At 39.2% G+C, this 12,801-nt stretch overlaps 1 protein-coding gene across 1 annotated transcript in view; it reads right to left on the bottom strand.

Moving 5' to 3' along the window:
• LOC126260733 (dual specificity tyrosine-phosphorylation-regulated kinase 4-like) overlaps positions 1–12,801 on the bottom strand; it is a 587,083-nt gene that overhangs the window by 8,007 nt on the left and 566,275 nt on the right. The window contains exons 4-10 of the mRNA XM_049958070.1: positions 10,703–10,928; positions 4,846–5,009; positions 4,592–4,716; positions 2,952–3,104; positions 2,711–2,849; positions 2,431–2,602; positions 1,089–1,232 (exon numbers count right to left, since the gene is read on the bottom strand). Of these exons, the coding sequence (XP_049814027.1) occupies positions 1,089–1,232; positions 2,431–2,602; positions 2,711–2,849; positions 2,952–3,104; positions 4,592–4,716; positions 4,846–5,009; positions 10,703–10,928 (1,123 nt within the window). The remainder of the gene's footprint in view (positions 1–1,088; positions 1,233–2,430; positions 2,603–2,710; positions 2,850–2,951; positions 3,105–4,591; positions 4,717–4,845; positions 5,010–10,702; positions 10,929–12,801) is intronic.

The raw sequence follows: 12,801 nt of genomic DNA, 5'->3' as shown, positions 1-12,801 counted from the left end.
CTAAAGGCTTCCATCTCCCAAAGTTGCAAAGATAATTTAAAAGCTATATTTTTCTGCAGTGTTCTGCCATTTTGACACTTGCTGTGATTGGATCATAAAAACACGTGTCTTGAAAACATCTCCACGCAGACTCTAACTCTGTAATATCATTAGGTAGTGTTTTATTGGTTACCAGTGCAACTTGACAGCAGCATCAACATCCCTCACCCCTTCTTTCTTTACATTTGTAATTACCTACAATATCTATGACATGTCCTCAAGCTACCTATACCCACGCCTTTTCCATACATTTCTCTCTACACATGCAGGGGGATGAAACCTAAATGTCTAAAGAGAATGACACGAGGTATTTCCATCAGACTGTCTTAGACATATAGACTGTACATAAAATATTACTCTTTGGCATATCTAGATTCAAATTTCAGATGGCTGTACCTGAACTTTTTGTTCATATAACGAAAATCTTTCCACTTTCAATTTAGTGGGTCACAAAATGTCAGGACATGAGACTGCTGAATGTCCATGCCCACATAACGATGGTTGACCTCATGGGGTATTAGAAACAGATTTACATAATGTAAACAATACATGAGACGCAAGAGGATGTTTACTTAATAACAACAAAACAGAGACAAGAAGAGAACAAAATATCAAGTACACAATTAAAGAAAAAGGTACAGACAATGGATCTCCAACTTTAAAAGAGTTTATTCTATCAGTATGAGGAACAGGCTGACATATATGGCGAAGGAAACAGTAAAATAATAGTATTTAGTTATTGGAAGGAAAAAGGTGTTGCTTCAGATGGTATGTATGGAGAGACTCGAGAGGCAGGAGGGGACTTGTCTTGACGGGGAGACTGCAAGGTGTAAAAGCTGGAGACCAACTATGTTTTGACCCTTCTTTTCTTTTGAGCCTATACAAATCTTGTTACAGTTGCTCTCACTTCAGAATTTGTTAAACGGACACTCCTATTCTGTCTCAAAATGTTTTATGTTTCATGTATTGCCAGACAGAAATTCATTTTTTATTAGGTAATGTTTCATATTCACCCACACACAGTAACCAATTCCTGCACATATACCTACCGAAAAATAACCTTCTTCTTGAAGCATTCATAATAACATCATCTGGTGGTGTACCTAAAACTTCCATCACACATGCCAGCTGTTCTACTTCATTTTCACCAGGGAAAAGTGGGTAACCAGTGTATAACTCTGCAAGTATACAGCCTGTAAAAAGATGAAACCAAGCTGTGATTTACATTAAATTTTATGTTTACCTTCTATTTATATGCTCTATGCACATACTTATAACAATTCAATAAAAATCTTGTTCTCATTTCTTAAAAGCCTAAATTTTGTAAGTGATTTAATTAGGCAGTTTGGGTGATGTAAAAGGTTCAGGAGCACACTCAGAACATACAAGGAAACCAGTAAAAAAAATGTGGTTTTTCTCCCATGATACATTGTTTAGTAAATTTACTAGTAAAATAATTATACTGTGTTAATTACATGTTCCTGTAAGCACTGTGAGGAAGAGGCAGCGAATGGTGTGAATAAAGTCACGTCCAGTCGTTTTCACCTTACTCCTCCCATCCATATCAAATTGAAACAAGGAAATTATCAATGAATAAAAGCATGAAGCACCACCTGCTATGCACCGAAACATACTCGTGGAGTATTTATGTAGGTATTCTGCATATTCAAAACAAAAAATCTTTACATGTTCTTCAGTGTGTTTACATAAAGGAGTGGTGGATACACAACTGCTTTGCTGTTACCTTGAAAAATGTGAAGAACTTCATATGAGCAAGTGAGAAACATGAAGTGATTGTTATAAGACAGGTAATATATTGACCACATCTAGAACATAGGAAAAGGTGACAAGTGTAATTGTGAAAGGAACTCTAGAAACAAACAAACACAAAAAATTCGTGCACCTTTGTATTTCATGAAAAGTTTCACACTGATGGAAACCTGGATATGGTTCTGTAAGAGTAATTTACTACATAAAGATGGTTTGCCATTGAATGACATTAACAAAATATGATGAAAGGAAATGATGGAGAATAAGAAAGAAAATGATGAAATGGGCTCAGGAATACAATTCTGCCATAAGTGATTCCCAAAGCTGAAACTGGTCTTAGTTTTTATTGCAGAACGGTAAAACAATCTAGGACTATAATTATAGTACTGAATAAGAAACACCACTGAATACAGTGGTAACAACTATGAATGGAAGTGGACTGAGTGAATACACTTGTACACAAGAGACTGAAATAATTAAGAGAACCATAGCTGCAGAGTTATATAGTTCTTCGAGTGCAGCAATATCTAAAACCATTGAGCAAGAAATAAAAATATTATTTCGCATACAATGTCCTACTTGTAATTCAGGAAATACAATATTTTTTGCTGTTAACCTTACCAAGACTCCACATATCAATTGCTGTCCCATACTGCAATCCAAGAATGACTTCCGGAGAACGATAAAAACGAGACTGAATGTATGTATATACTCGTTGGTGAGCATAACAGGAGCTTCCAAAATCTATCACTTTAATGGAACTGCTTCCACGTTGTTTGAGAAGAACATTTTCCTGGAAATTATAATTATCGTTAGATGGGTAATGCTTGTAACAATAGAAAACAATTTCCTTTTACCACAATTGTTACATAATTTGCTACATCTCAGCTTTGATACTTACAGGTTTGAGATCACAGTGAATTATATTTTCTTTGTGGAGTAACCTCAGACACTGAACAAGAGAATTTGCAAATCTTCTAATAAGGCTTAGGCTGAACCCTTGATAATTGTTCCGTTTTATCAACTCATACAGATTCAAACTGAAAGAATAATGACAATAAGTAATAGTTAGCACAAAAGTAACCTCTGTATGATTTCATTTGTGTGTATTCTCAGAATAAAACAGGAATTCTCAGACATACCTCATAAGCTCAAAACTAATACACAAATGATTTCGAAAATAGAAGTGGTCCAACATATGAATGACATTGTGACTTCCATCTTTATCCTTCTTCCTTAGATGGTCCAGAATCCGAACTTCTATAAGTGCTTGATGATGAAATCTCTTCTTGTTCCTATAACACAAGAGATATTTATTGTGTTTCAGCCATTCACTGTGGAAACATGGTTATTACAAAATTTAAATGTATTTCAAACAATGGAAAATCTGGTGTGGAATAACAACAATATGCCTTATTACTGGGAAACAACAGTGGCCATGTGTGTGTGTGTGTGTGTGTGTGTGTCACACTTGTGTGAATTTTCTTGTACATGTCCAATAGCTAAACAATATCTAGCAGACTTTTTCATTATGCCTGTCAGCCACTCAATGTCCCAATTAAATATATTTCTGTAGTTAATAATGTGGAGAAATAATTTACTGAAATTTGTGTTGCTCATCACTATATTCAGAGGCTGAGTTCCCTATCAGCATGTTTGTCAGCCTGCTTTGTCATCTAGTAGGGGCTCAGAGCAGAATAATGATCAGACTCTTTATTTTTCCTTGACTGGGCATCAGTTTTAGATAATTTACAAACTGTTTAACTTCCTTGGGTGTTAGCTGTTCTTTTTTGTCTCAAATAACAAGTACACAAATATGTACAACACTTGAAATAAGTTACATTATCATAAAATTGAAGATTTACACACACAAACTGGCCCAGAAAATATTTAAGAGACTGACATGGAACTGGCCCTTGTTAATCACCAGGAGAACTTCCCATCACAGAAAATACTGGAAACCATGATTTCAATGTGTGTTGAGTTCTGTCAGTGGTTTCTGAATGAAATGGAATCACAAGTTTTGGATCCTTAGTTTTCTTCAGATGAGGCCTGGCTCAGCCTGTCAGGGTATGTGAATTCCAGAACATACACCATTATGCAGCAGATAATTCCCATCAGTACTTTGAAGAGTCATTGCACAATAGACTGGTGCATGGTGCGCAATGTCTGGTGTCTCCAATGGAACATTATTCTTCCATCAAACTCTTAATGCTAACCAAAGTGTCCAGAAACTGTTTAATCCATATGTGGATCAGCTCATTGGAGATGAATGACAGTAAGGATATTTTCAGCAAGATGGAGCAACAGCCTTGACAACCTTGTCACAAGTGCATAAGGTGTTTGATGAGGATACGACAATCAGCAGAGGCAGTGCAACCTGCAGGTTACTCCCATTGCTTAATCTCTCTCCCTGTAATTTTTGTCTCTGAGGGAAATAGAAGGGTCAGGTGTACTCACATAATGGAAGACCTATAGCAGAATAATGTAAACACTATAGCTGCTATCCCTCAGGCAGAGCTGCTATGAATGTCTCGCAGTTTGATAAATTGAGCACAGCACTGAATCAGTATCAACAATGGTTATTTCCAACATCTTTTGTGATGTTCATTAACAAGGATCATTTTTGTGTCAGTTTTATTGTAAACATTAGTCATAAGAATAAGTTAGGAATAGTTGCATATTTTGAAATATGTTGGTGTATCCTACAGTGTAAGTTTCTACTTTTCTAATATAAACTACAAAAGAGACCCCTTCAGTACATTGTTATCGAATTGCTTACCTTATTATTTTTATTGCTACATGCTGATTAGTTTTATGGTCAAGTGCCCGAATCACTTGTCCAAAACTTCCTTTACCAATGACTTCCAAAATTTCATATCGGTATGATATATGGTCATGAAGAACCTACAACAAAGACAGCACAATGATCCTTAAATATCTCACGAAAGAAAACAACACAAAAATTAGTCCAACACAAAAAATTAGTCAAATAAAACTAATTGCAGGGACCAAAATTTCATTTGAGATACTTACTTTGTTATAACTGCCATTATCATCATCATAGCCACCATTCTGTAGTGGCCCTTCTTCACCATGTATTTTGCAGGCATCAAGACCTAAATACCAAATCTCTGGATATTTCTCTATTTCTGTTCTCTCATAGTCTGTCAGTCGATTTCCATAGTACTTCAAAGCTTCTGGAAAGTGTAAAAGAAAAATATTTTAATTGATTCTACTCATAATAATTTCTTGGTTTGAAAGACATGGCTCAAACATATGAAGAAGTTACAGGATTAGTTATTATGACAGTTAAGGAAATAGATTTGTAAACTTCTCGGGTTTCCTCCTAATGAGTGCAACAAAAAAGCTGAATCTTTTGACCAGCTTCCCTCGAGTCATTTACTGGTGGCGATGAAAATACTGTATATCAAATTTTTGATTTCCTTTCTCTTTACACTTTCATTTGAGTACAAACTTAAGAAAAGTGTAGGAGGGTTAACACGATCAATTGTATTTTTATTTGCACTATTTGTTAGTAAATACCTCTTTTTGTTTTATAGAATGGATGGTTTGGACCTCACTTTATATCCCACAGGATAAGATATGGCACAATTGTTTATCCATTATAGCTTCTTTCTCATATATCTGAAGCAATGTCATATCAAATCTCTGTCTACTAATATGAAAAGTATCATCCAACATAAATTTTTATCTTAAGAAGGAACTGATTAATGGATATTTTACACCTTTGTTCATTTCTTATCACAGCAGACTTAAACTTCAAAGTGCAGTTTCTTATAAAAAATTTAAAAAACTGTATAGTTCTCTATACTCTTGTTTATCGTAATTTGTATAATTTTCTGATTTTGTTTTTATTTATGTTTCTACTTTCCACTGGTTTAGAATACAGTGGCTCACTGTACGCTATAATCCTACTATCTATAATTCACATTTTCATCACACAGAAAGACTTTCATAAATTGGTCTTAATTGAGAAATTTCTCTCTCTCTCTCTCTCTCTCTCTCACTCACTCACACACACACACACACACACACACACACACACACACACACACACACACAGATTACAGTCACAGGACGTTAGAGGCATAAGTGCAGATATTTTTATTAGTGAGTCAGGACAGTGTACTTAATAACATTAAATTAGCATTTACTTCATTTGTAGACTAATAATTAAAGCTAATTAGGAGTAATATGTTTTTAGTTTGGTTAGTATCTCCAAGTACATGTGGCAAGAGCAAGCCATCACTGCTTATTTTCTCCTGGGCAGCAGGTCAGGTGTTGAAGTACAGACGTGTGGACACTCGACAGTTAATTCTATAGTGACAGGCGTATTCTACTTAGTGATGCAGTTACAACCATGCAGAAGACAATAGGTAATAAATTATGTGACACGTTTGGAGGAAGACTGTTAGATGCAGAGGAAAATCAACTAACACACTGAAACTGGTACCAATGATTACAATATCTGCACTTATAACCATAATACCACACATATATATATATATATATATATATATATATATATATATATATATATATATATATATATATATATACACACAGGACAAACATTGATGAAACCAACAAACTGCAAGGATGGATAGGAAAAAAGTCCTATGAACATGTGCCCAGAAACGGGTTGTTGCCACAAGCAGGTGGTGCTGATGAATGGAAGTTCCTCTGACCATGTGCCATGTGTTTCTTGTGTGTTGCAGGCTGTGTGATTGATGCAGCTTACTGTAAGCAGCAGAATGGTCCGGCATTCACGTCTGGGACAGGCCGAAATGGTGTTTGTTTATGGCCAAGCAGATGGAAACGATCAATAGGCAACACGGCTGCACCAAAACAAGTACCCTCAGAGACACTAATCACGTCACCCAAATTTTAAGCCCTTTTTGGATCTTTCAGACAGACAAACATGCAGGGAAGCGATGGACTGTGTATACACCAGATTTGGAGGACTTATTCTATGGGATATTGAGACGAATCCTAGTACAACCTCCAGGCAAGTGGTCTACCAACATTTTGTAAGCCACTGTATTGATTATCTGTATCCTGCATGACAACTGCTACTATCCCTGTCAGCTGCAATGAGCACAACAATTATCAGCAGCGGATTTCCCTGTACAGGAAAAATTTTGTCGATGATTTTGGCACCAGACTGTACAGTTACAGAATTTCTGTCATCCGTCCTCTCTATTGACAAAGCAACCTTTACCAGAACTGGCATCATCAATCTGTATAATCGTCTTCTATAGGCGCATGTGGTCAGAAGAACTTTCATTTGTCAGCGCCATCTACCATGACAATGATGCATTTTTGGACATATGTTCATAGGACCTCCTGTCAGGAATCTGTCCCTTCGGTTTGTTGGTTTTATTAATGTTCACCCTGTACATATATGAGGGGTGTTCAAAAGAAAAGGTACAGAACAACACTGTGGATATAACACAAGACTTTATTTAAAAGTAGTCACCACAGAGGCCTGAGCACAATTATCCTACTGTTTCATGACTTGAAGTATGCCCTATTGCCAGAATTCCTATGGCTGTGACAGGAACCAGTACTCCACTGCGTCCTTCAGTTTGTTGTGAGACCTGATACACTTCCCTTTGAAGCAGTTTTTTAGTGAACCAAACACACTGAAGTTGCATGTTGACATGTACAGATTGTAGGGTGGATGCTCAAGCTACTCTCACTTGAACTTTGCTATTACACATGCTGTACGACCTTGGGGATGTGTGTTACCATGGAGCATAATCACCAGCTCCCCGAGCAGCCCCAGGCCGCTTGTTCTTGATGCATTTGCATAGACTACAGAGTATCTCACAGTACACATCACACATAATAGTTTTTCTGTGCTCGAGAAATTCAATGAGCACCGGACTTTGGGCATTGAAAAAGACGGTGTGCATTATCTCGCCTGCTGAGGGCACAGCTTTGAGTTGTTTAGGGGATGTGATGACACTGCATCTCACACAGTCAGACAACAACTGACAACATGGCTATACTAGCAATGCGTCTGTGTGTGAAAGTCCTACTTCTGAGGAAGGAGTTTGTCTAAAAGCTGAAATATTTCTAGTACCATACTCTTTTTTGTTGTGCCTCTCTGCAACTTGATGCATCCTCTATGGAGTGAGTAGCAATCTATCCCTTCCACTTTGCTGTTATGTCATCCTGGACCTTTCAGTCTTGACAACAATGTTTCTCAGGATCAGTTATGTATGAAAATGATCAACACTTTCTGAGAGTGCATAGTTTGTAAACAGCAACTTTGTTTAAGGAAATAAGCATTTTACAAACTCATAGAGAGTAGCAACTATGATGCTTGCTAGACATGTAAATTAGCATTAATGCACGATGAGTGACAGCATTGAAAACAGAGTTTATTTATCATAATGGCACTTTGTAGCCTTCTACTGACTGGTTCTACACTCCTGAAAATTCTATTAAGGACTGAGCCCTACAAACGCAGTGTGTAGACAAGGGAGCCGCAACTGCAAATCTGCACCCCCTCGGAGAAAGAAAATTTCCACAAACCAAACTCACTTCCTGTCTTTCTGCATCAGTTACAAGAACGCTAGTTCATGTAATAGATATTGACTACTAGCAAGTGTGCCCAGAGGTATTTGATGCTAAATCTCAAAATTATGTTCCTCTAGCCTTTGTTACATCTTACACATTTGCATTTTTCGTATCCAAAACACAAATGTTCCATCAATACTCGAGTCATTTGGAGAAATAAATTCTGTGTTGTTTACTGTCTGCTAACTGTAATCACGCAACGCATTATAAAACCTTGAAGAGTTTAGTGCTTCATGGTACCCCACATAACACATTTACTGTGCTCTGATCTCTCAGAGAATAACATCGATTTCCGCTGAAATCACCCTAGATAAAACAAAGCCTGGCGTGGCCGCGGCTTCAGGCAAATGCGCACGTTGTTTGTTCTTTTTCTTGAACACAAAGTAATACATCCATATGCACTCGAACCAGTTATTTTATCTTGGCGGGAAATTGAGGTCTTTCAGACGTGGGTGGAAAGGTGATGTCATTTCTCAGCGACTGGTATGAATGATAATGCGTACCGCTCTTTTTGTTGGAAAAGACACCAAAAGTGTACAGAGTAGCAGGCAAGCCCTCTGGTTCAAGACAGCGTCGCAATATTTGAAACAAAGCGCTTCACGTCACAACTCAGATACCCCCATCTTTTGTCAGTTGTTTTTTCTATCAATATCTGTGAGGGTGGCGGCGCTGGAGGAGCGGCGTTCAAATTCCCGTTCGACATTACCGATTATTTTGTGCTGCTGGTGTCCTCAAAGATCGTATTTAAAGAAAGGCAATTTAAGAATCACCTAGAGCTGCTAATGAAATAAGCCTTTATTCACTAAGAGTTTTAAACAACTGATCATCGTAGAGTGATATATAGATTCCTGTTTGGTATTAGACGTCCAAAATAAAATTAAAAAACGCAGGATGGTTGTTTACTACATTTTTCACGCCATTGTAAGAACTACAGCTTACAAGTTGATGTTAAAAAATCTTAACTGATGATGTTCGGTTGATTGAAAGTCGTATTGATTAAGGATTTATTTCATTAGCGGCTCTTGATGGTTCTTGAATCTACATCTACAGCGTGCAGGCCACCTTATGGTGTGTGATGGAGGATACTTTGTGTACCACTGTCACCTTCCCTTTTCTGTTCCTGTCGCGTGTTTAGAACGACTGTTTGTAAGCTCGAATTTTATCTTAAATGTTCTTTTCGTGAAGAAAAATGTAGGCGGAAGCAATATGCTGGTTGATTCTAGTTAAGGACGTTCACGCATTTTTTAACAATAAGCCACAACGCCTCTGTTCTAACGTCTGCCACTGAAGTTGGAAGCGTATCACCATGGCTAAACGAACCTGTGACGACACGTGCCGTTCTTCTTTGGATCTTTTTTTTTCCTCTATCAGTCCTATGTGGCACGGGTCAAAGATACGTCCCTCGTGGTTGGACTAAGCTTACTGAGCATTCTTCCAATGTATGTCAGTCTGGCATCTGCCTTTCTTGCGATTAGTCTTACGTGTTCGTCCCACTTAAAACTGCTCCGTAACATGTTTTAGGGATGTGACTGACAGCTTCCACTGCTTGCTCGGCAATCATGTAATGATATAGTGCCGGGTCTTTGTTTCTTAAATATGGCATTCTTCAAACATTCGGATTTAGGTTTCCCTAAAATCTAGTAAGGCAACACGACTCAATGATAACTTGTTTGAAAAGGCCATTGTCGACTTCGTCTCTCACCGTTATCTGACTGAGCGAGTTCCCCGTCTGTAATGACTTTGTTGTTGTTTGTGCTATGAATTCTCCCTTCTTCCTCACTGATCACCATGTCCACCGGATTCTGCAGAGCGAATTAATGCTGAGATCATATGTCTGTGTCTTTGGAGATTTATCCATTATCTAACATCAGTACCGGTTTTTAGAATTTATCTTGCAATTTTTGTATTATAATGGAAAAGGGAGTTAAATATGGCAATGTATGTTACGTACGGTGCAAATGTAGACGCCTGACTACACAACAGGTCTATCAGTTACCACAACCTTCATTTCACATTCATTTTCGTTGGCGGGCCACCATCCATCCTAGTCTAGACCTCGGGCTATGCTAAAGATCAGTCTCTTACCACAACCAAGATTTCAAGGGGTCCACTGCCACACCCTAGCCATCGCTAACGATGCTTCGCCAGGATGGATGTTGGGCAGAAAACGCACTCCCAGTTCTCTTCGTACTAGCGGGATACCTTCCTACAGCCGACACCGTACCAAGTCACAGCACTCGCAGACACACAGCTGTAGTGGAGCACACGGACGCTGACTTACCGGCTGGGGTGAGCGGCAGTCTCCGGCCGTGCGAGTCGTGGCGCGGCTGCTGCTGGGGGCTGTGGTCGGCGCTGCTCGAGCCGGAGGTGCCGACCGCGGAGCCGCTGTTCAGCACGGGGAAGCACGCGGACACCGGCGTCGGGGCGGCCGCCGTCGACGACGCCCGAGACTCCTGGTGGTGGATGTTCAGCCGGGACACGGACACGCTCTTGAGCGACGGCAGCTTCTGCACAGGTTGGTGGTACCACACCGTGGTCGTGAGCACTGCGCCCGACATGGCTGCGCGGCGACTGCTGGCGGCTAGGGCGCGCGCCGCGGCTCGAGCAGCTGGTATCTCGGCTACCGGTCTGGCGGGTGGGGGAGGGGGGCGGGGAGTGGGGAGGCGCGTGGAGGGGGGCGACGCTTCCTGGTGCCACCGGGTCCTTCCCCTCCTCGTAACAGTCTGCTGCGAGCGCTTTGTTTGTATTTGACCCGCTGCGTGCGCGCAGATGCGCCTTGTGACCGACCGCAGTAGGTAAATTTGTCTCGCCGTGTCGAAAAGGATAATGTGTTCATTAAAACCTTTATGGCCAAAACTGCACACATATAAAATCCTTGAGAAATTATGTTCAAGAGAATCATGGATCATCTTAATAAACATAAAATCCTTAACAAAAACCAGGCTTTTTCTACCAAACACGCCATTTTCTCATTTGTCAACCAACTTCTCGAACCCATAAACAACAAAATGTCATCAGATGGAATCTGTCTAAGACATTCGACTGTGTAGATCACAAAATTCTGCTTACGAAGACCGAGTATTATGCCTTATATGGTAAATTGAGATATGGTTCGAGTCATATCTAGATGGCAGAAGGTAGTACCGAATAATTCTGCAGTGGCACCTGCCTGCTCTGACAAGGGCACAGTGAAATCTTGGGGCACCACAGGGCTCAGTGCTTGGTCCCTTCCTTTTGCAAACCTTTATCAATGATCCGCCATGGTGTACAACACGAAAAGTACACTTCAACCTATTTTTCAGACGACACAGCCATTGTGATTGACAAGAGTACCAAACTTCAGTCCAAAGACCTCTGCGTCCACTATATTCAAAGAATATAGTGAAAGGAAGGGACCAAGCACTGAGCCCCGTTGTACCCCACATTTCACTGTGACCCTGTCAGAGCAGGCAGGTGCCACTGGGGAATTATTCGCTACTGCCTTCTGTCACCTAGACATAACTCGAGCCATATCCCAACTTTACAATATAAGGCATAATGCTCGGCCTTCGTAAGCAGAATTTTGTGATCTATACTGTGTCCACTATATTCACATCAAATGGTCTGTCCCTGAATGTTAACAAGACTCAATTCATTCAGTTTCAAATAGCAAACAAAAAGCTGGAAAATATTGAAATAAAACGTGGCGGCAAAAAATATTGACAGCTTTCTTCCAATTTCCTGGGCTTACACGTCAACAACAATTTAAACTGGACTGTTTGCCTCATCGACTTATGTAAAGGGCTGAATTCGGCAGCATCTGTCATTTCCTCAATTACGTCTGTTTATTTCTTGGAAACAATCAAAAGTGCATTCTTTCGATATATCCATTCACTTACGACCAGTAGCATCGTGTTCTGGGGAAACCAGTGACGAGGAAATAAAGTCTTCATTGCATAGAAGAGAATCACCAGAATTATGGGTAGGGTGCACTTTAGATACACTAGCAGAATTTTGTTCAAACAGCTGGGGATCCTCACCATGCCACGCCAGTACATTTTCTTCGCTAATGCGCTTTGTGAACAATAATCATACAATTTATAGAACAAACAGTATCATGACCATAATACAAGAAGTAAACAGGATGTTCACAAAGATATAAAAAAATCTCAGCATGGTAAGGAGTAGATTATTCAAGTATAAAAGTATACAACAAACATCCAGTTCACGTTAAATCAGTCATTGTGGGTAAGACTAAATTCAAAAATCTGCTAAAACATTATCTTTTGTTTAATTCTTTATGTTCATTACAGGAAATTTTGACAATGTGTAATAATAAGAGAAATGTGTTTAATTTTAAACATTCCAATAAGAAATGACTATGTAGCACTAATTCTTTAT

The sequence above is a fragment of the Schistocerca nitens genome, chromosome 5 (assembly GCF_023898315.1).
Source record: "Schistocerca nitens isolate TAMUIC-IGC-003100 chromosome 5, iqSchNite1.1, whole genome shotgun sequence".
Classification (NCBI taxonomy): domain Eukaryota; kingdom Metazoa; phylum Arthropoda; class Insecta; order Orthoptera; family Acrididae; genus Schistocerca; species Schistocerca nitens.
Note: the sequence above shows the minus strand (reverse complement) of the source record. Positions and strands in the feature narration are given on the sequence as shown.